This window comes from Poecilia latipinna, unplaced genomic scaffold (genome assembly GCF_001443285.1).
Source record: "Poecilia latipinna isolate Pla-1442-1.1 unplaced genomic scaffold, P_latipinna-1.0 Scaffold106, whole genome shotgun sequence".
Classification (NCBI taxonomy): domain Eukaryota; kingdom Metazoa; phylum Chordata; class Actinopteri; order Cyprinodontiformes; family Poeciliidae; genus Poecilia; species Poecilia latipinna.
This window is the reverse complement of record NW_015112722.1, coordinates 375,929-400,098: the sequence shown is the minus strand read 5'-3', so window position 1 is coordinate 400,098 and position 24,170 is coordinate 375,929. Positions and strand designations below refer to the sequence as shown.

The following is a 24,170-nucleotide window of genomic DNA, read 5'->3' as shown; positions in this document are numbered from 1 at the left end:
TCAGATTACGGAGACCGAATCACATTTAAAGCTTCCGAAAGAGGAGAAAAAAAAAAGTTACTTACAAAGTGCAAAAAGCAGTGGCCGACTTCGTGGTGAGCGTGAGGGTCAGGCTGCAGCAGTTCCTCCACCATGGAGAGAAAGTCCTTGTGGACGGCCAGAATCTCCTCAATGTTGGAGAATAAAACCTGACGGGCGAAAATGCTGCATTGTTAACTAAAAACAAAAGCAACTGTGCTTCACTGTGGCATAAAGATACAGTATGCAAGTTTTTATTAAAAAAAAATAATTTTTTTTGCATATTTGTCAAAACTGTCACTATGCCGTGACAAAAAAAAAAAAAAAAAACAAGTTCCTCTGCCTTCCCCCTTTGTTCCTACAGCAATCTGCAAAAATACATAGCTCTGTCAGAAACAACCAATCAGAACCAGGAGGAGGGTCTTAGCGCCATCAGTCATCCTCGTGTATGCACCGCACACACCCACCCCTTTGCTCTCCGCAAGGGTGAGGGTGTTGGAGAATAAAACCTTATTTATTTTTGTAGCTTGTTTTTCAATTAAAAATAGAATTTACTGTTGTACACTCATTACAACTTTTGACTGTTTATGCATTCCGAAATATATCTATACAAGAATAAAATCACACAAAGGTGGAAGATATTTATAGATTTATTTAAAAGTTGAAAACCAACCCCCTCCCCCCCCCTTTCCACTTTGCAATTATAAGTTCATAGGTTATGACTACATTTAAAAAGCAGGGTAGATAAATGATGTTTTTTCCTCATCAGTCTTGCGATAATTTTAGTATAGCCACATGTTACAGTCTGCTTCAATAACATGAAAGCATGAAAATCAGAGCTCTCTCGTTGGTTTTTGGGGTTAAAACAAATTTTAAAGATGGTATGCAAACAGTAAAAACAAAAAATAAAACCCCCCCAAAAAAAAAAAAAAAAAAACTGGAACTTTGATCATTGGGCTTTAACTCTGGAGGAGTCACTGTCATTTAGCCCCTCTGTGACATTGCAGCCATAATAACCCCCTGCTATCTAAAAAAACCCTCTCCGCACAGCATGTTCCCAAACAAAACCTAAGACACGGGGACATATTCCAAAACACGGACGTGCAGTAAATATCCTCTGAATGCGTGTTTACCTCAAAAAGTAAGCAAGCTCACAGAGAGGCTCCCACTGCGACGGAGCGTCCTTTATTATCCTACAGCCGAAATCATTTATAAATAGATTAGATATTTGCAGCTGTTTCCTGCATCGCCTACGTCTTTCTCCATTCAGAACTTGGCTGTTTTAGTTTAAAAAAAAAAAAAAAAAAAACCTCCTTACTAGGACTGATTTAGCTTTGCATGTCATTTCCAAACTTTTCACAGACTGAGCTATCGAATAAATAAGGTTTCTCTGGAATGTTGAGGGCAAAAGTTAATGACCTTCAGCGTTATTTCACCAGCTCTGCTTACCTTCACCGTTTCCTCTGTGATGTTTTTGTCGATTTTGGTGGCTGCGTATTGGTTGAGGCGATGTAGGAACACCTGAAGAAAAAGCAGAAAAACAGAACAGGGATTAAATTACTTCAAGGCCAGCTAGATTTGACACTAATTGGGCATTGTTGCACACATTCACGTGTTCAAAACATTTGCGATCCTCACAACTGAAATCCGATATCTCAAAACACAGCCATCTATAATTGCAGAGCGTTGTGTTTCAAAGGTAACATTAAGCAGCAATTGATGCAAGATGGAGAGACCGACAGAGTGTGAATTGAGATGGATGGAAAGAGCTTTTACGCTAACATTCCTGTAGGAGTCCAAGTCCCATGGTGCTTCACAAACCCCAAAAATCTCAATTAATGCTTCAGAGCCCTTTCTGAAAGTGATAAATTAACAAGGTGCAGTTTAAATGTGACCAACGTGAAAATGACTCATTTCCTGAATTCTGCCTGGAGGAGAGCTTTGAACAAAGAGGACATCCATCATCTGGAAATCTACAAAAATCTTTCTGTGTGCAACTTGGCAGAAAGAAAAAAAAAAAATCTATTTGCTCATGACTGATGCCCGTCCCTTACTTCAGGGAGCCTGGGATGCATACCGATGCAAGTTAAATCTTTGACTCAGTACAACGCGGATGATAAATTGCATCACACAGCTCAAAATTTTAATCCGTCTGAATCTGATCTCCAACAAAGTTACAACCTCTGATGTTAGAGCTGCTCGTTTTTTTTTTGATGGAGAGCAAGTTCAATTGTATTTCAGGTCTTTTTTTGTGGAAGTGAGGTTCTGTAGTGTAGTTACTAATTCTTAAGCAGCAGAAGATTTTGAATTGAACAACCTCAGGCTGGAGAAGCATCAATTTTGATCCGAGAGTCAAATCTAGGGTTTAGGGTCAACTCTCCTATTTCCCAGATTATGTTAGTGGTAATAGAGAATAGTCATGGAGAGCAGGGTATTCGTTGCCTCATGTTTGCAGATGATGTGGATATGTTGGCATCTTCAACTCATGAACCTCAGTTTGCCCTGAAATAGTTCATAGCCTTGTGTAACACGGATAGGAAATGAGTCAGATGGACAGGCGGATGGACTCTGAATGCCGTACGTTACAAATAAGATACAGACTACTCAGCACAGCTCCACTTCAACACATCCAAACTGCCTGATTTGCAAAGGAGAGCATGTCTATCATTTTAGGGGGAAAAGCTGCATAAACCAAAAATGAAAGGAAGCAATCCCACACAGAACACTGTGGTCCTTTTGAATTTGCACCCGTTCTGCAATTGCATTCAAGCAAAAATCTGAAATGTCATCAAAGGTCTCTGTGCGAGATCACACAAAGCCAATGCTTTATGACAGACGGCAAAGGAGGCACAATGCCACAGATTTTGACAATTCACCAGCGCACACCCTTATTTATCAGCGACAATAAAAAGCAACGCAGTAAACACATGACCAAATAGATGGAAGTCTTTCTCCGTAGTTAACCTGAACAATGGGCATCCATTTACCGCCCCACTGAGGGCCACAATGCCATCCATCACCCGCTGTAGCCTCACAGCAGGCCCTCTGCCCTGAGAAAACTAACATAACACATCCAGAAAGCATGTAAGGGGGTTACTTTAATGAGCAGCCATGCCAGGAATTATTCTTTTCAAGCAACATCCCTGGACTGTGAGAGCTGAGAGATTTCTCTTGATTCATTTACAGCTGCTGATACCAATTCACCAAAAACCCTTCAACATTTCTCACCGAGTACACATTCAATCTCTTGTGTTAAACGTATAAAGAAAAAAAAAAAAAGCTCACAGAAATGTTCTTAATATCACTATTTTGACGCAAAGGATCACTTCAAAAAGAGCAGCATGTAAGCGAGTGAATAAACTGAGGTTAGTGGTCGGGAGGAAAAAAGGGCCCGCACATAATCAGGCTCTTTGTTGTAGGGGCAACTCAATGCTGATTACCATTCTGTAACTGCCTTGCCTTGCAACTCTGTCACTCATGACCATTAGCATCTGATTAGCAAGTCTAATGCATGAAAACACTAAACAGGGTTTCCTCTAGAACGCTGCAAATGCCAGACACAGTTCTTGGAATATGTGGCAAAAAAGGGGAAAATATGATTTTATGTCCTGTGTCTTTAGCTTCTCTGTCACCGCATCTCCAGTAAAAAAAAAAAAAGAAGAGTACACTCAACAAAAAGCAATATCTGTATTCGCAGAGGATTATCTGTAGCAAATAGCTGTAGCTAATAGTGGAACATCTGGAAAATTTTACCGTAGAGAATTTTCTGATCTTAAAAGCATTAAATAGGTTGCACAGTGGCATGCAGAGAGATCAATCCTGATTGGTCAGAGATAACACATTAGCATTTTAAAGTGCTGCTGTAAAACGGAAACCAGCTTCTTACGGCACGTCTTCCAACCTCAAAATAGATAAAAACTGTGAGAAGTAGAACTGGATAAGAGCTAACCCTCTTTGTTTTATTTCTAGATGTGTGCATGGCTCAAGAAATAACTTACAGAGTACCTCTTCTAAACCTTGGTTAGCAACTGTCCCAACTTTCCTGGACAGCAAACAGAAAGCTTTACTGACACAGTGACAGGGGGGAAAAAAAGTGCTAGCATGACTATGACCTGTTTTCCAAGCTTTTATTACCTGCAAGCAACTGCAAAACTACAGAACTCTACAGCAAACATACTGCACACACTAAAAAAAAAAAAAAAAGATTTTGTACGATGTATTGTAAGATTTTGCCTTAGCAGCAAGTAACAAGAATAAAATGTTTCAGTCAATTTCTGTCCCTGAGCACCTAGCCATAATCACCTGAATTGTCACTATGAAAGCTGAGAAGGTGGCTGCACATTAAAACCTCATTAAAGTTTTCATTATGCTACAGAACAGATGGGTTTGATGAATACATTAGGCCAATAACTGCATGCGGCAATCCATGTCATTAATCAACACCGGCCCACATGCTGCAGGCAACAAAGACACGGATGTGGAAATAACTGTTGCCTCATGCCGAAGTGGTATTTTCTGAAAGAAGGTCATAATAACCTGAACTTTTGTAGTCATGCGTAGGGACGGATCAGGATTAGATTCTTGTAATATGACAGCTTTGAGGGAAAAAACAAAACAAAACATTTGATTATGATCCTTTTCAGCTTGAACGCAGGTGAGCGTTTGATTGCTCTGTCAACAACAGCTTGAGGGCCTTACGTTCGAACAGAAAACTCCTGAGACCAGTAAAAAAAAAAAAAAAAAAAAAAAAGAGTTCAGGAAAAGCTCCAGACAAACTCAAAACATGAGAAAGACACACAGATAGTAGCTGCAAGCTTAAGAATGCAACAAAGCTCAGTTGTTTTACTGACAGACATGCTAGTTACTTCTGGGTTTTAGTTAGAAAAGATTTTGTCATATTCAGTTTGTTTTTGCCTGTATGGTTTTGTCATAGTAGTCAATTCCTTTTTCTTTAGTTACTCAGTTTAATTCTTGTGTTCTGTGTGTGCATTTTGCTTTATTTTTCTTGGAGCAGTGTTAGTCTCCTCCCCCTTGGTTCATAGTTTTTTTTTCTGTCTAGTGTGGCTTCCTTTGTGTTAATTAATCACCTTCCCACAGGCTGCCTGTTTGCTCTCTTCACAACTTTCCCTAATCCCCTTTTTACCTCACCTGCATTCAGTCTCATTCTCCACTTATATAATTATATAAGCTCCATTGTTGACGTTGTTCTTTGTTGGTTCATCTGCTCTGCACTGATCCTGTTTTATATTTTTAATTTGCATTTTGTTTCATTAACTTTAGTTCCCCTTCCTGGAGTTTTTGGACTTGAACTTTATTTTTGTAAATGTATTTTTGTATTAATAAAAATCCTTAGTTTTGCTCCACTTCTGCCTCCGTTTGCCTGCGTTTGGGTACTTCACAACCCGGCATCCCATTTTGTGGCAGAGCAGGTGAAGCACTTCAGTCTCAATAAAATGAATTAAAAACACAAGAAGTAAAATTCCTCTGGCTTTGAATCAGGCATAACCACAGAAAACTCATACCTAGTCCGGAAAAAAAAAAAATTGATTAAAAAAGAGGGGCTGAAATTTTTTTCGTTTAAAAAAGAAAAAAAAAAAAAAAAAAAAAAAAAAAAAAAATCTGACCACAAAATTGGGGGGTAAGAATAGTTCAGGATACTTTTACGAATGGATATTACGTAACATGCTCCTCTGGCATCTCTTCATCAGAATGCCAAGATACAATCAGCGGAAGCCAAGCTCCTCTCCTTGAAAACGTTTCCAACTTTGTCAATGAAACAGATGAATCACAGCAACGGAGTCTGGCAAAACAAAGGCCACTTGCTTCCTCAAGTAAGTAAACCAGAGATGACGTCACAGAAGGACAATGATGGACATTCCCACACTTCAAAACAAATCGTTTACCGTTTATTAGCCGAGCCAGAGCATGTCTCCGTGTCACACTGAGGTTATAGTCCTTGGAAAACAAAGCAGAGGAAAGGCTCACACGACTACACATTCGGGAGAACCACCCATAGCAGCATAGGAACCTCCAATCCAAAATAAATGAGTAGGAATCAAACGGCAGGCCAAAACATCAACATCTGTTAAAGGATTTAAATCAGAACAAGTGGACGACTGAATAAGAGTACGACTCAAGTTTGATGAATCATGCAAAATTTCAATTTTTAACTCCAGTTCATGAGGAGCAAGGATGTTGAGAGCAATAGCACACGTGGCACCAGATACAAAGCACAAGTTTAACTATTTTTATTTTGCAGAATGTGGTATCTGTTGTTCACACCAGAAAAAAAAACGTCAAATTTTTCTTACATGCACATTGAAAAGAAAATGTACTCTCTTTTCTTAGAGCCTATAAGACCCACTGCCACTTTTGCTCGCTCATAGTTATAGTCAGGACAGTAGTAAACAAACAAACATCATGGTTAGGTATACCATATGGCCTGATTGTACAGATCTGTTGTAAAGCATGAGTGTGCAGTTTGGCGCTGCTAATGTTTCGTGAAGAAACTCGCTTCAGCGTCTCCTCTGCAGATGGATTCTGACTATTCAAAGCAAAATGACAACACGTCTAAACAGCCACAGAGTTGTCAGCGGTTTTTATTACATTTTTAATTCCCCACCCTTTCCTCTCGGCAGTCTGCAGTTTAGATTTAGTGGCTCTGCAGCTGACAGGAATGTTAAGAAAGATTGCAAATGATCATTTAGGTGCTTATGTAACTACAGTTCCTATAAAGAGCAACACAGCTGAACATATGTCAAATCGTTACAAATGCAACTAAGAAAGGCCTATGGTGATACATTTACACTACTGTCAATGTCACACATAATAATAAGGAATTTGAAGAGAATATGTTTATAATTTTGTTTGTGTTGACATTATAATTCTGTTTAACCAACTTACCCATTATGTGTAAATTCATGGTCCGGTTCCCTTTCAGAAGCTGAAAAGTTTCTAGAACCACTGCTCTACATAGCCTCAGAACAATTATTGTTAAATAATCAGAATGTTAGAAAAGTGTCAAAAAAAAAAAAAATTTCAAGATGTAGACGGTCCAGACACAAACAGCCTCTATGTGACAAATCCCTCTGTTGAGCTCATTAACACACACAGTGGAAGTGCTGTGCATCTCTCCGTGTGTTTTTCCTACCATCTATATTCTTCCTAGAACTGCAGCGTAAAATGCTGTGATAAAACACAGCAGGTAACAGGTGAGCAAGCAGTTCAGCGCCCTCTGGCAACAACCTCTCAAAACACTTTAGTCACTCAGCTTGCTTTGGATTAAACAAGAGCAGAGCTGGAAAATCGACAACGAAAGGGACACAAAAAAAAAAAAAAAAAAAAAAAAAAACGCTTACAAAAGAGATTTGGTTTTCTCTAACATTTAGGTGAGAAGTAAATGTTTTATGTCCTGTGCTGCAAATTGCTTTTCAGCCCGTGGACAAACATAAAGAGTTTAATTTTCTGCACGATGTCACACAAACAGACCAAATTCCCACAAGAGAAAAAAGTTCTGACCAGAGACTAAGAGCTCCCATCCGAAAACAGAAAAGAAGTTTAATTGCATCGATCATTGTGTCAGAAGCAACTTGTTTGTGACCACTAAAGTTATATCAGTCATTCGGTGGTTATTAGCTGTGTGTGTGAACAAAAACTAACCATACAGCGGACGATTTGCATAATCACATTTTGTAAGTTTTGACAGGTAATACCGTGAAAGCTTTCTGGAACTTCATGTGACCTCTGTTTATATTAACATAGTCTTCTTCAAGCTGAGAAACAAAGCACATTTGTATCTTCAGTGTCTACTCCTATCAATAGGTCTGTTGCGTTTAGCTACACACCCCTGACGAGCACGCACACACACACACACACGCATGGGATTTGCAATTAGAAGTCCAGCCTATTTAAAGCGTGCATGCCCAAGAAGATAAACATGTAATGAGTAATTGATTAATTGTGCTGCATGAAAGATCCCAGCACTTTGCAATTTTATATGTACTCAAAAAATAACTAAGATTTGGCTTCTAAAGATTGACTTTAAGCTGCTTTTCTTGGGCTGCCAACAAGAGAACTTGGTGACACAAAAGCAGAAAAAGCTAACAACTGCATTATTGCATTTGTGAGAGTATTTATGATGCTCTCACATAAAAGTCAGGTTTTGTGTTTTGAAGTAGAATTTTTAGGCTCTGGACATGACATGTAAAAAAAAAAAAAAACTTAAAAATGATTTACTTTGATGTTTTTGGACTGAACCTTAAGGAAAATAACAAAAACAAGCTTGTTCATCTAGGAAATATCCATGAGTTTAATTTCTATGACTAATCCTTGCTGAGCAGTTTGAAGTTAACATGCAAGTAAAATTAACATCAACACAGGAGTCTTCCAACAATTTTTGCTCTTTGAAATGTCACACTTTAACCAAACTGTGATTTCTATGTTTTTGCAGCAGTTTTAAAAACATTCTGGACGTTTAAGTAAAAACATAATCACATATCAAGAAGTTGGATCGCCTTTCTGAATTGTGATACGTCATCTCTTTTTTGGTATCTAAAGTAACTCAATTTACTTTTATTTGAACTCTATACCATTTCTTTGTAAAAACTTAAAATAACAAATGATTAAAAAAAAAAATAATTAAGAGTGTTTTAAAGGATAAGAAAGCAATTACAGCCCAAATTCAACATTTTTGGACAGTGGTATATTTAGCTCCAAAAACTGAAACAATCAATGCACTTCAGAAAAACAGTTGTTGAAAATTCAAAGAGAAAATCCATACAATATTTGAAATATAAATCGTTCTAAAAAGCAATTCTTTTACAGAAATTCTATTTTTTTATCCAGTAGCAATAAAGGAATGTTTTTTAACACTTATCCAGATTTCAAGATCCAGATCATGACGCTGATGAAACTAGAAGGGCGAGAAATCTCAAACAAATTAGGAAGAGAGGTTTTGAACTGTGAAACTTAATTAGAGATGGGAGGAGAGACTTGCTGCAAACGGGAGATGGTCTTTGGTGAGCCAGCTTCCAATTTCAATGTGTAACCAAGCAAAGCATCATCCTCTGATGTTCAGGTGATTCCCAGCAGGGCTGCACACCAGCAAAACCTTATCGATCTACAAGATGACTGAGCAAAACTGTCAGCTTGCTAATCCATGGCGCTCTCCCGGTCAAGACTGTCTCACACACTGCTACTGTTCATCTGATTTCAAAGCTTCCACGCCATCTGCAGAAAGGGGCCCTCTGCCATCCTGAGAAGCAGGCCTGGCAAGTAGGAGTGAAACGGGCAGAGGCTAAACTAAACTGGACACTGACAGGGAAGGACTACGGCCAGCTTCTCCCTTCGACTTCCTGTGTTTGCACACAACCAAACTCTGGCAGGAGCGTGTTTGCCATGCAATGGACGGGAAGCAATCAAACCCTGGGGCAGCATACGGTAACGTGATGACGACGGTTTTACCAAAAAATGTAGAAATATGAAAGTGTAATCAAAGATATGAAGCAGAAGTGTTAAAATGCTAGGCTGGGGGGAAAAAATACAAGACAGAAATTAATGTCTGCAGCCAGAGAGACACTTACTGGAGTCTTTAAACCTCTACAGTAAATCCCATTCAGCAGCATAATTAGATCATTTAGAGAGAGTTTCCCATCAAATCGGGCTGGGCAGAACTGCAGCGGCTGAACTCTGACATGAAGGCTGCTCCCAGAGCTACTGCTAAGCCCAGAATTGTTCATACTCCTTGGACTGGTTTAAAGTAATCGTTAATTTGACCAACATGTTTCTCCTGACTGGAAATAACATTACAGTTTTGGAATGGCAGGGCCAGACTCAACTGAATTTGGAGCCAAACATTAGGGTGATGGTAAGGAGACCTGTATCCGAACTGAAAGAACTGGAGCTCAGTGCAAAGATAGATAAATCATCAAGAACCCAACTGGAAACATGCAAAAAGTTAGTCCAGTGGGGCTTGATTGCTGTAATGCCAAAGTAGGACCATAAAGAAAAAAATATGAGTTTTTGTCAAAAAATCTTTTAAAACACAGTGGTGGAGGCATCATGCTGTAGAGAGAGATCCTTTTATTCAGAGACAGGGAAGCTGGTCATACTTAGTGAGAGGATGGATGCAGCTATAAGCACAAGCAATAGAAAAAAAAAACAGTTTTAGGCCAAGAGACTTGAAACTGGAAGAATGTCTTTTCAAGCAAGATAATACATGCAAGGGAACTCAGTAAAAAAGGTATGTTGTTTTTTTTTAAGCAATGTATAATTTTCTTTTACAATTATGCACACTTTGTTGATATAAAATCCTATTCGAAGCTTTACAGTTGTGACTATAATGTGGCAAAATGTGGAGACGTTCAAGGAGAACACTAGCCTGGCCATTGTCTTTCTGTGCAATACGAAAAAATCTCACATACAGCACAGTCTGGGCTTTTTTTCCCCTTCACTTCGATTCCCTCCGGTAGATATAACGGGCCTATCAGGGAATACAAGGATAAGCTGTGAACGACGACCTTGATTTTTTTTTTTTTTTGTGTGCTGTTTTAGAATTGCAGTTGGCTGTAGTTTTAGAAATGGCAGCTGAGGAAGTGAAGGAAGCTGTTCAGTCTGTGTTGGCCACGTTTCCAAATGTTGAATTAACATCAACATTCGCCTCGTTCAGCTCAGCTCTTCTCTCTCTGTAGTTGAAGATGGTTGTTCAAAACTATTTCCGGTAAGCTTCATAGCATTGAACTGGCCCGTACATCACAGGCAAATTTTAGCAATTGGGTAAAATTTAAAACCTTAACAGAGTCTGTGCCTCCAGGGAGCAATCACTTCTCAAAAGCCAGAAACCCAGACTCTCTGTATGAAGCAAATAGTGAAGGATAAGGGGCTGGTTTAGGGGAATGCATAGATTAGCAAACTTTCAGTCAGTATTTCAATCTACTTTTGTCTCTTATAAAAATGGCAATGTTCAGGAGTACACTCTCTGCACAAAGACCCGAGCAAGTCTGAGAATGTCTTTGACACAAGTGTGGAAAACACAGTCCCTTGTGAGGATGACCCCCTCTGCCCCCATCCTGACAAGTGTTTGCTGCCACCGTTTTATGCCATGTGACCAGACACCTGCCACAGGCCAAATCAAAGGCCGCCTTCTCCTCTGGGCTTAAAGACAGCAGCACCTCTCTGCAGAGAGTGTGGTGCTGTAAAGTGCGGGAGTTATAAGTTTGCATGTGTGCTTTTAAGCAGGAAGCATGTAGCACAATGTAAAGACGGGGAGGTACAGGAAGGAAGGAAATCCTGCTTCAAAACTGGCATCTGTGAGGAAGAAAAACTGAAGCACTCAATCCATGGTAAGGTCCCGCAGGAGAGAGGGACAGGACTAAAACGAACAGATATTACACACTTCAAAGAGTGCAACTCAAGCAGCCTGTTCCGTGCATTAATCATTTTTTCACAAATATATACAGGAGCTCACTTTTGGCAAAATTACATTTAAAAACTAGCTAAATCTCCAATCTCGGCATCTAGATGAAGGATTATTCATTATTTCAACCATTTGAGACTCAGGCCTGATCCAAAAAAATCTCTGTAGGAGAGGAAATATTACTAAAAATTAATCCTCGGGATCCTAAAAGACAAGTTTGATGATACTTGCATCGATGTAAACCTGCATCCTCTGTCAAATTAGAAAAGTATCAGGCAAAACCAAAGGCACACTATGAAAAAAAAAAGTCATTTTGGAGTCATAGATTCATCTTGTAAAATGTGGGTTAGTTAATGTTGAGACTGTGAAATTAAAATGCAAGTGTGCCACTTCATTGAGTTCGGAGGCCTCACAAGGGGGAACAGACACAGGAGAGAGGCTGACTGGATACATGGAGCAAATCTAATTAAAAAAGGTTTAAAGAAAGAAAAACACATCTCACCTTGCTTCCCTTTCACCTCTGCTCTCAACACCTGGAAGGTTATTTAGCTGGAACTGAGTTTCAGTTAGTTTGGATTGCGAACGGAGGTCAGGATTCAACGCGGCAACACGAAACCATACGGCTCTAACTTCACAGGCACAATAATACAAATTTTATAAGGAGAAAGCCGGAAAGCACTCCTCAGTTTCCAAAAAATGTGGACGGATGAAGATTTGTGGAGTGGGATAAAAAATAAAGCCAGACATGAAAAAAATAACTATGAAGCATTTGAAATTGTTCAGGATTGAAGAGCTTAACACTCGACGCCTCCACACCTACAGTGTGTTGTTAAAAAAAGGATTAAAAATGTACAGAATCCAACACTGCCATGTGGGGTGGTGCTGCATTGTAGAGTGTGCACATATACTTTTCAATTAAACTAACAGAAGGAAAATTTTGCCATTTTAGTTTCAACATTAACATTAGAGGCGAACATTGTGACAGCGTTTGGAACATTTTGGCAACGTTTGGTTGTAAAAGGTTATTACTTGACAACAATCTGAGGGAAAGAACCCGATTAACGTCAATAAGCCGCTTCCTGGCCAACGCTGGTCTATGACACTCAAGTTGTTTTTTTTTTGTTTTTTTTTCCAAAATTTTAATGTAATTTGGTTATGTAATACCAAAGCATGACAATCTAACAAAAATGTAAGTGATATGCATTTTATATAATCACAAAAAACAATCATTGGTGATTCTACTTACAAATCAAGGTATTTTTATTCCAAAATCAGCTTTCAAAGATTATAGCAGAGAACCTTATGATAGCCAGATAGAAAATAATTACTAGTGGTTATATTAATTGGTTATTACTATGACTAAATAGGATTACTATTATAACTTTATTATATCTGTGAAGAGATCACACCTACCTCCTCTATATAATCTCATATAATTTAATCAGTATTTTGGTTACTTGTGCTTTCTTAAATACATCTTCAACCCAAAAGATCCCTTTTACTTAACACACAAATGTCATTTGTGCTGTTTCTGAAGAAAAAAAAAACTAGATGGTAAGTAAAGTATTGTGCAGCAATCATGAGTTTTGAAAAAAAAAGGAAGTAATTAGGGAATAAAAACAAGAACAATTGGGGTCCATTATGACGACAAACTGATGTAAGTTAATGCCTAACATCATGCTCTGGGAATAAAGCACTCAACTTTAGTTTTAATCCCCGTTTCCCCTAAACTACTTTCATAAAATGATTTATTGGCCCTAAAAGACAACAGCATATGATGTCATTCATACATAACAAGAAGTTATGACTTTATTTTTTTTTATTCCAGCATCTAAAAACTCAAACAACATCTCAAAATATTTGTCACTTCTAATGACTGAAATATTGACTGAGCTGCTGGCCCATCCATGTGACGGATCAAGGAGGGAAATCCAACTATTCTTTTTCCTAGCGACATTCTCCAATACATTTTAGATTTTTCAAAAGTGCTCTTTGGACCTTCATCAACTTAGCTTTTTATAACTAGCTAAAAATGAATAATCAATACACATTTTTCCCCTTTATGATAAAACCTAAAAGTAGAAATAAAATTATTCTTTAAAAATGACCACACAGTTCCTATTGTAGATTTTTATAAAAAAAAATTAAAAAAATGAACTAGTCTACAAGATTAAGATGATTGCAAAGTAACATTTGTGGCCTTAAGCAAGTTTTGTTTAGATGGACAGTGGGCAAAAATGGCTCTTTGGAGATAAAGGTTGCAGACCCCTGATCGAAAGGGTAAGCTTGTCTCCAGGATGCTGATATTTTGATAATAATTCATATCTCATGAGTATAGATGAAAGTCTTAATGAAGGCAGACAAGTAGATGAGGAGTTTTACCTTATTAATGTAGACACCAAGTCAATCTATCTATTCATTTCCTGCTCAATTAAATCATCCCTTCAGGAATGAGACACCAACCGAACATAAACCCTCTGTGCTTAAAGCAACCAACTAGGTCATACCAGTGAAACCTTTCTCAGGTTGAAAACCAAGTCCTCACATTTGTAGAACGAGCTCTTTATAGATTTAACTCTTGACTGAAAACAGCTAAAGATTCTGGTTTGAAGACGCCAGCAGAATCATCTGCCAAAAGCAAACGAGAAACTCAGAAGTTCCCAAACCACGACTACACCTTGAGGTGCCGTCCATGAGCACCACGAACGAGGTTCGTGACAAGATGAAAACACCCAGAACAAGCTCAAAGGAACAAGCTTGACTTTGTGCCAATAATGCAAACACAACTCTTGCTTTGGTTACAGAAGAAGCATTGTCCTTAGGTACCCAAGTGAAATGTCTTCAGGGTCACAGCCTGTTGCAGATACAAGGAACTTCTCTAACCCTTTCAACAACTCTGAGGACAGAGATCTGGCCCACTGTGCTAAAGGAAAATAGCTTCCCTACAGTCCAAGATTTGACAACACTACGGCAATCAAACTAAAAATAGACAATTGATTAGTAAAATATTAACGCCACACAGTACGTAACTTTTATTAAAAACTTTTTTTCCATATTTATTGAACTTCTCATTTTGTCGTGACAGTACAAGACAGTGCCAACAGGAAATAGCCAATCAGAGCCACTCAACTCTCTGCTACCACTACAACTTCTCACTGTCAGCAGAGCTTGTCCTGAAAGCTACGGCTAGTTAGCATAACATTCCTCCACCATTAGCATCGCTTTCACAAGCTTGATGCTCCTCCTAGCTCTCATTGGTTTTTTGTTTGTAAGCGGTGCATTTCTTCAGATAGCAATAGCAGCACAGGGAAGAGGTGGAGGAACTGTCTCACAACATACTGTCATGACATGTTGATAGTTTAATAAATATCTAAAAAAACACACACACACATTTCTTATAAAAGTTACACACTTCAGACTGTCTTGATTTCTTCAATCACATAAGAACACCTGGAGTTACAACGTTCCCTGCATAATAACAACCCTCCTTCTAAAAATGTCCCCTGTTTTGACATCCGAGTTTGTGTCTTCTCTTATCAAAGGAGAGGCAGGCAAACATGACCTTGTTTCTATTTTGCAGGAAAGGGAAGGATGTACCAACATCTCAAGATGAACATTCGGGAAAAGGATAGGAACAAGAGGCTGTGACCTTCAGGATCATAATATCCAGAGGCATGAACGTCTCTGACCCCCTTCCTTGACCTAACCACTGTCTGGATCAAATGCTACCAGCAAAAGAAAAAGCAGGCAGCCTGGCTGCTGCTACAGTGACTACTCTATTCAGGGAGTCAACAAAGCTAAAGCCCAGAGAGCGAGACATGGAGTACCCAAAGGCAAACGCACACAAAAATGGCTTAGTGAACTACCTGGATCTCTGGGAGGCAGTAAATGCTCTTCATCTGTTTTCGTCATTAGGCCTGATTTTCTTGAACTTCCTACTGCCCTTTCTACAGACACAACACTGATTTAAAAAAAAAAAAAAGTAATAGTGACTTGCTTGTTGACAAAGGCAACATCAGCATAAAATACAAAATGGCTAAACAGAGAAAGCCTTCTTCTTGTTTAAAGTCTTAAACAGATGTCGTTTTTACCTGGGAATGTTTTATGACAGAATGACTCTGTTGTCTCTGATCAAATATATTTAATTTCTGTTGATTTAAGGTCTAAAAATGGTTTCAAACATTGCGCTCACTTTAAAGATGCTTTTGTTAAAGAGGGATCGAAGCAAAGGGCCCAATTAATCTATTACCAAGCCCAAAGGAATAAATTAACTTGTGGCTCAGATCTTCCTCCAGAAGCAGAACATAAAAGATTTCCCCCACACACTGACACCTTTTTTGCATTTTCTCTCTTTAAGACCTTAGAGTGCATGAAAATTGTGGACGTCGGAATTATTTCACCATTTGGAACTGGGAATAAATTGTGAATACAAACATTTTCCAACCTCTAGCTTATTTTTCCACACTTGTCCAAACCTGAAAAATCCTTAAATCAAATTCCAGACTATTCCAGGCTTCTTTAAAACTGCATATGAGCCCTATTATCCCAGCACGTCTTTTAAGCAGAGTCTAAATTTCTTCTTCCTACTGAGCCACTGTTGAGATTGGCCGTCATTTTGTCAGCTCAGAGCGGTCCAAGACAAACACCGGCGCTCACCTCCGTCCACTATCACAAGTTATAATTGTCCATTATGCGAGATATATATACACAAATGTTTCCCTGGAAGCTTCTTCTGGTGTATTTAAAATGCAGGGGAAATTATCCAAAGAAAATTCCAAGAAAAAGTCACAATTAGACTTCAGAGCATCGACACCGTGAAGATGCAATCTTCATTTTCCCACAAGAGAGTGAGAGAGACGTACACTGTGGGCTCAGACTTTCCCAGAACAAAACTCTCTATGACCTGAATGTTAAAACATGTGTTTGGGGGTAAGCATTGTGTTTTGGTCCTCCAGATCAGTAGAGGCAATCTCTGCACCTCGGTTCAACCTCACCAACCGACCAGAGCCTCATTGTTCTGCAGCAATTTCTAACCTCAGAGGAATTCCTCCTCCAGGAAATATGGCTTACAAGAAGACCAGCCACTCGTACCCTTCACCCTCCTGGCACTGTCTGCTCTGCGATCTGCTTTTCCCTTTCACCCCCTCTAATAATATTCTGCCTGCCTCTGTCCCTCCAGGATTAGGACATCCAATGGCAGCACAGACAGGGGGCGGCTACCCTCTGACCTGTAGACACACAGAGAATTGTGACTCCTATCTGGCTTGTGTTTGGGAACCAGGGGTCCTGTTATTCCTCTGATCAGATAAAGGTCTGTACTGTGACCTCTCTCCACAGTAGGGCTTTTCTTTGATCATCTTTAATATCTTCCATAAAAGCTCACCAGGGTCTCCCCAAAGAAGGTCAAACTCTTTATTTCTAACAATCCAACTTCTCTCAACACCATCAGATAAAATACATTAAAACCAGTCCCGCTCGCATCAATCTGAAGCGTCTATCCAAACATTCCCGGCCAGAACAGAAAGGCCTCACAAGGATCTGTCACCTCTGAAATTAATCCCTGCCACGGCACAACAAGGGAGATAAAGGAGGGGTGGCTGCATTCCCAACAAAACCCCCATCTGTCGTCGATGCCAGATAGTGCTCCTCCATCCTCCGTTTTTTTCTCCTTCGTTCCAATTGGAAACATCTGGACGGTGGTGGCAGAGGATTTGATCCAGATACCCGTGCGTTACTTGAGAGCATCACTGAAAATCAAGCATTTTGCCTTACAATGTCTCCTACTCAACCCATAACTTTGATGTAAAGCCATTTGAAGAACAGTGGGTGCCTCCAGTCATGTGGTGGCATGCCTGGTGTTATCCGCACTCGTGCTAATGGTTTTCATTCAAGTCCACCTGCGATGTCTTTGGCAGAGCTTGCACCATATGGGTCGGATGAGATGGGAAATGTGTTCTCCCGTGTTGCAAGAGATGTCGTTACGGGATACAGTTGTGATCCTGCACATGACAGGAATTAGTAAAATTGGTGTGAGAAACTCACACTTTGGATGTTTTGGGAGTATTTCTAGCATTATTTTTTTTTTTTTTTTTGCTTCATTGTTTAATATTTAGTTATGTTTATGACAGTGGTGTGGTCATTTAATAAATGACCAAAGCACTGCACATACAGTGTAGTATGTTGTCTGTTAAATCGAATAATTACGTATTTAGAGCTGGAACATCATTAATTTAATTCTAACTTTTTACTAATTTCTGTAATTATGCCACAGCAATGTAATGTCTTCTGTTTTAGTTTATTTCATCATGTCATGTCTTGAGGCTGGAATGGGTTATACAAAATGAAAAAAGGTGAAAGTATTTGTACCTTTTTTTTAGTAAATTATCCCATTACAGTAAGACATGTTGATGTGTTTTAGCAGTAGTACTGTCTAATTGTGGAGAGAAAGTCTGACATCTGAAAAGTGTGGCGAGGAGTTCACATTTGTATTCAGGCCCTGGAAAAGTTCCAGTCTTTTCAGGGTCCCTACCTGCTTTGCACATCTAGAAACTGAAATGTTTCTCCTCCCTTCTCTCCATTATAGCCGGTTGGATAGGATGGAGGAAGTCTGTGGACATCAATGTTCAAGTTCTAGATTTAGATATTCTTTTTGCAATGAGCATCTCGGTTGACTTGTGAAGGCAACTGGCTGCACCGGATTTTATTCCGAGGAAACATCTCAAAGAAAGCGTACGAATATGCACATATGCATATTCACATGCAGGTGGGATTATGCAGACTGTGACACTGCTGCCAGTGTTACACCATGTTTTTGTGAGCGACCTGCCCGCCACACTATGAGCCTCAAACATCCTTGGGTCAAACCGAAAAGAGGATCAAAGCAGAGTTCTGGCTGTGCAACTGCTCTTCCAATTTCACACTTGTAAACAAACAGAGATCTTAATCAAAAGGGCTGCAAGACAAACAAGACAAATCAAACAAAACCTGTACACAAGACAGCAACGGGCAAGGACAGATGAAACCCTGTAAGGCTTTAATGGGTCCGTTGTTGCTCTGCAAGGCAGATGCACCGTGCATATTAAGCAGATTGTCTGCTTTTATTTGTTTATTTGTCAGGGTAGAATTGTTTTTTTGTCTTTTTTTTTAAGGCAAATACAATCTGGACTTTTTTTTAAAAAACTCTTCCTACATTATGCAACACTCACCGAGAGAAAGTCCAGTGTCCCAACATAATCCCTTTCAGTCTTCAAAAGTTCATTTAGGACGCAGACTCGCAGCCGGAGCTGTTTCTCCTGGTCCTTTCCGCTTTCAGCCCTGTGTTCACTTCTGCTTTCTTCAGTCATTCTGAGGGAACTTGTGGATGTAAAGAAACGTTATTTCCTTCAGCCGGCCACGGTTTCACATCGCCAAGTTGAGTTTAGATGCGGCAGAGGAAAGTTCGCAACATGTTCAGAACTAGCAACCGGTGTCTGCGATGAAAGTCCTCAAAAAGTCCGGGAAAATGTCTGAATATGCGAGGAAAGTAGCTAAATGGGAAGCAAAAAGTTTCAAAAAGAGAGAGAAAGAAATTAGCACAAGGTGCGTTGCTGAGTAGTGAGAATGAACTGAACTCCAGTTAAAAGTTAAGTCCATGTGACTCCTGAAAACCTTCATCCTACACCAGCAGCCTTAAAAGTGGGGACCACTCATGTTAAGTATGCCGCAATGCGCACAATAGCTTCCGGTTAAATGTTTCAAAATAAAGACACAAGAGTTTCCATTGATTCAAATCGCTCTGCAAATCAACAGACATCACGTTGCAGACACAAAGGTCTCTTATGTTTCCCACTTTTACAAATTCCTGTTAGGGCTCTTTTTTCCCTTATCTATACCAGTTACTACAACAAAATACTTGTTCCTCTCAACTTATTACATTGAATGTCTCTTAAGAAACCAAGTCTTCTTTTGGCTTTGTCTTTCAGGAAACTATCTCAAATATATATAACTCAAATCACCTCCTGGGCTAATAATTTAATAAACTAAGTGAAATGCGCTAAAGTTGGAACACATTTATAAAAAGAAAAAGATTTTAAAATTTTAGTGGTTATTTTTGAAAGTTTGTGCGCATTTCTAATTTGTGAAGTCATTTTTACATGTTTAGTTATTTTCACTTTATGCACATATAGTCCTGAAATCTCAACAAGAAGTCATCTAGCAGCATTTAACACTGACTCATGCAGGTCAAGTTTCATCTAATCAAAAAGCTGTTCAGGTAGAAAGCAAAAGGAAACCAGCATTAAATTTAGATTTCTTACATTTGTGTCTGTTTAAGATTTGTTTGATGTATTCATTTTTGCTTCAATGTGAGTGTTATTGGTTCCTTGCACATTTTTTTTTTTTTCTCACTCATGTTCAGGATCTCAAGGTGTAGCTATATAGAGGAGGATTTTCTCGTCTTTTCTTTTTGTATACAATGGGCAGTTTGGTTGCCGTTTTCCGGCCACGATTTTAAACATGTTTCGCCACCAAATCGCGAGCAGCCTGGATGAGGATCAGTTCCTCTAAGTCGGAACCTGTGCTACTCAACTGCTTGACTGTTCTCTGCAGGTCAGAGTTAAGTCTCTGCCTTAATAAGAGGACTTCAAGTACCTTGGTGTCTTTGCTTCGTTTTACTCAAGATGGCAGGACAGAACAGAAGACGGATCCTCATCTGCAGGGATTCATGAACCGAGCTACAGCATTTAATCTACCTTCCAGCCTTCACCGACAGTTTTGAGATAAGAAGAATAAGATCCCAAACATAAGCATCTGAAATTGTCTTCATCACCCTTTGACATCGGGTGAACAACTCCATCATCTGGAGGGAACTCAGTACAGATGCTGCTCCTCCGCTCTGAAAAGGCTAAAATGGTTTAGACAACTGATCAGGAAGCCTTCGGTTTAGGAGGATTTTCTCAATGCAACATTCAGTGCTTGTTGCACTGAACGGAGTGTCCAGGGCAGAACCACAATTTTCTCATGGTACCATGTTTCCCTAGTGATGTGTGAATGCCTCGGGAGAGGGTTGCTGGGATAATGATCTCTGCATTTCCAAGAACGGATTAAAGATCATATCAGAACATGTTGTTGTTGGCATTTTTGATAGGTGTCACCAAAGAACTACCAAAGAACTAATTTGTATGCTTCACAAAGCATAAAAATATTGCTCCAGCCCAAAAATGTTCAACAGCACTTGAACAATTGATTAACAAATGTCCGTCTTGTTCCCTTTGCATCATGCGAGCTACGTCTTCTTTTTCTAAGACATGTCTCAAATGGTTAAAGGTGGACGATAGCGCTATTTGCTCTCCGAGTTTAAGATGGAATCATTTGTCAGTTTGAGGAGAAGAGATGCTGACAATGCAATCAAGACATTAATGAGTTATTGATTAGTCCGTATTCAGGCAAATGTTGGAGCTGTAGTAAACAAAGTTCTAGGAACAGAAATCCATAACTTCAGACGAAATATGCATGATGCATTTGGTGGAACAAAAAAAAGGAAAAAAAAAAAGAAGGAGCAGCCTGTATGGGTCATGTCCTCTTGTAGCCCATGCATATGTCTACCAGTCGAGTGTGCACAGTGATATTTTCCAAGGATTTAACTCCTGATACAAACATAAGGTTGGATGCACAGAAGTATTCTGTGTTCAGACATACATTCAGATGCTTCCAATCCTTTGACATAACACTGAGGCAACCAGGAATGCAACAATTGTATGTGTATGGCTGAAATACATAACCAGGGTAAAGAGGTGAAGCTTCCACCTGTTGCCAGCGTGTATGTATGCAGACAATCTGTCTATACACATAAAGACTCTGCTTCAAGTCAGAATCAGCTCAAAGACTCTCTTAAATATCACAAGAACAAAATATAGAACAACTCCAAAATGCAATTGTTTTATCTGTAAGCCCTCCATTGATTTTATTTATTATTTCATGATATTGTCACTTTCCTAAAGTAATGGCTTGAGTCAAATTTTGCCGAAAGTGATTTTTTTTTCTTCTTTTTTGCAAAACTAACTTTTGGCAAAATAAAAATAGAAAAAATAAAAAATAACTTAGGGCGTTGATAATATTCAGTTTGTATATTTTATGTGGAAAAAACCAGCTCGCATACAGTCTCGTCTCTTGCCTGAGTCAGTCACAGACAGCATGATCTGCACTATGAGAGTCTTCCTTGTCTCCTAATGGCTGCATCTCTCTCCAGATTACTCACTCGGCTCCAGTTTCCTTGCAGAGAACGTGAGCGCAGAAGGGAAACCTCTTATTTTCAGAGGAAACAGGGTGCAGGTGGCCGGAGAAACGGAAAGAAAATGTGTTCACGGACATGCTGTGATATGTCTGGGACTTTTTTTTAAGGAGGAAATGTTTGTTATTCTTTTGGCGATATGACTAAATGGGGGGACAGTAAGGCTATTATAATAGCTTTGCACAGTGCTTTGCAGCAATACTCTCACCTCGTGAGCACTTCCACATTTTGTCATAGCACAACCACATATTTTATTGCATATCAGTGGGATGTTAGAAGTGCATAATTGTAAAGTGAAACATTTGAAAACTATTTGTGGCTTGTATATTTTTAAGGGTGGTGTTAATTAAATCAATTATGCTTCAACGACCTTTGCACATCTAAAAAGTCCATTTTATGCCCATTCTTTTTCAACAAAATAACTCAGTCTCAGTTAGATTAAACCAAGAGTATAAAATTTCAAACAATTTTCAAAAATTGCAGCAGTTGTGTTCAGATCTGCCCTCTGATCCAAATCATTCTGTTGAACCTCTGGTTTAGGGTCGATGTCTTCCTGGAAGATGAACCTATGTCTCAGTCTTCAGTCCTTTGCAGCCTCTACAAGGTTTAGTTATTTATTTATTTTTTAAAATAATTCATATTCATTCGATGAATTACATATTGCAAGTCTGTCCTTCCCTGCAAAAAATATTTTCAAAATGAGATTTAAACGTGCTTCACAGCTTGGCAAATCTTGTCATATTAAACTGGACCGATCTAAAACTGCAGTTAGAGAAAATTAGCAAGCAATGAGCTGCACAGATCACAACAATGATATTTAATTAAACAGCGTGTGTTTAATTAGGACAGAACCTCCACTTGCTCGGAGCTGAAAACTCCCCGGGTGCTCCTCCTCACTGACACAGAGCCGAGGCGGCCTGTCGAGAAGTCGGCTAAGTGTTTGCGTATTGAATTAGATACAGCAAAAGTCGTTTTGCGCCCGGATGAATAGAAATACGATAAACACTAAACCCAGCTTTACATTCTTAGAGACGATTTCACTGGAAGCCACTATGATGAGGCGGGGATTAGCATCTCAACTACTGAGGATTCAGCCCAATCCCTTTTTTGCAATAAACTCATGCACTTTGTTACACAAACGGCCTACTTTATCCGAGTCCTCACGCCGCAGAGCTGCTGCAGGTTTCAGAGTCGGTTTTGTGACTTTTCAAACACAATGATCTGTGGTGTACTCTGGTGGTCAGATGTGGTACTGCAGCCTTCTCACGCGTTTCTGGCTGAAGTGTTCGCAGTGATGCTTTCTAACTACCACCAGAGGGCAGTGTTGTATTTAATTGGATTAAAAATAGGCATCTAAATGGATAGAATCCTTTGTTGGAAAATAACTGAAATGAGGCTACTTTAAAAAAAATAAAGATAAAAAAGGCATAACACATGGGAAATATTTGCAATAGAACTGTTACATTGTTGCTTTATACAAGTTAATACATTTAGAGCATCATTCTGCACTATTAGATTTTATCACTCATGACATTGGTCTGTTGAATTGCTACTGGTGACATAAAGTCCTCCAGGAAGGAAATCCTCCTTTCTTCCAGGGTTGGAAACAGCTGCATCTTTTTCACTGTTCCCACAGATCAGTTTTAATCATCAGTTCATAGAAAAAACAATGCATTTTTTGCAAGATAATCAGTCTCATTTTTCTGATGCATTTACACTAATACAGATCCAACTTATTTTTAGGCAGCATTTAAATGTGTGTACAAAGTATAAATTGAGTCAAATTAAATAGTTTCATTCAATTTACAGAAAAAATGACTTGAACTGAGCAAACGTCTGCAATAAAGAAGTCATTCTAAGTCTTAGAGTTAAACAAGGTTACAATCACTGTACTGTGGTTAGTGTTCACTAATGCATGGTGCAGTGGTGCGCAACCGGTCAAGATAAGTGGCATAGTAGAGTCCTGTTATGTTGCAAACACCAACTTATTTGTCTGCAAATATAAAAGGTCTTTAGATTTTCTGGGTCAAAGTTGTGTGCTTTTTATTCATTTATTTTTTTTCTACTCAGGAAGATCACAGAGATCCCAGCAGCAGAAAATGTACAGTCCTGACCAGAGGAAATGTAAACCATGAAACTTGTAGTTTTAAAATAAAAGTCCTATTCAAGTACCATCAAAATAAAAACTAAGAATATTGTCCTGTTGCTAACAGCTGAACAAAGAGGTTATGTGACATGAAATAAAAACAAATAAAACAACCACATACTTGCAGCGTCCTGACATTTGTCTGCAGGATTTTTAATGACAGTGTCAGCTTTTCATAGTTTATGGTTTTTAATCAGTATCCTCCAGCAATTTGGTCATTTCTAACATTCTTCTCATGTTTTAAACATGAGAAGAATGTTTAAAACATTCTTCTCATGTTTTAATCTTTTCAGACCACTGAAAAGATGGTCTGAAAAAAGAAATAT

The 24,170-nt window shown here is 39.0% G+C and overlaps 1 protein-coding gene across 1 annotated transcript in view; it reads right to left on the bottom strand.

Moving 5' to 3' along the window:
• prex2 (phosphatidylinositol-3,4,5-trisphosphate-dependent Rac exchange factor 2) overlaps positions 1-19,120 on the bottom strand; it is a 107,969-nt gene extending 88,849 nt beyond the window's left edge. Inside the window, exons 1-3 of the mRNA XM_015027766.1 lie at positions 18,637-19,120; positions 1,468-1,539; positions 66-188 (exon numbers count right to left, since the gene is read on the bottom strand). Coding sequence (XP_014883252.1) covers positions 66-188; positions 1,468-1,539; positions 18,637-18,774 — 333 coding nt within the window. The 5' untranslated portion in view covers positions 18,775-19,120. The remainder of the gene's footprint in view (positions 1-65; positions 189-1,467; positions 1,540-18,636) is intronic.
• Between the last annotated feature and the right edge of the window lie 5,050 nt (positions 19,121-24,170).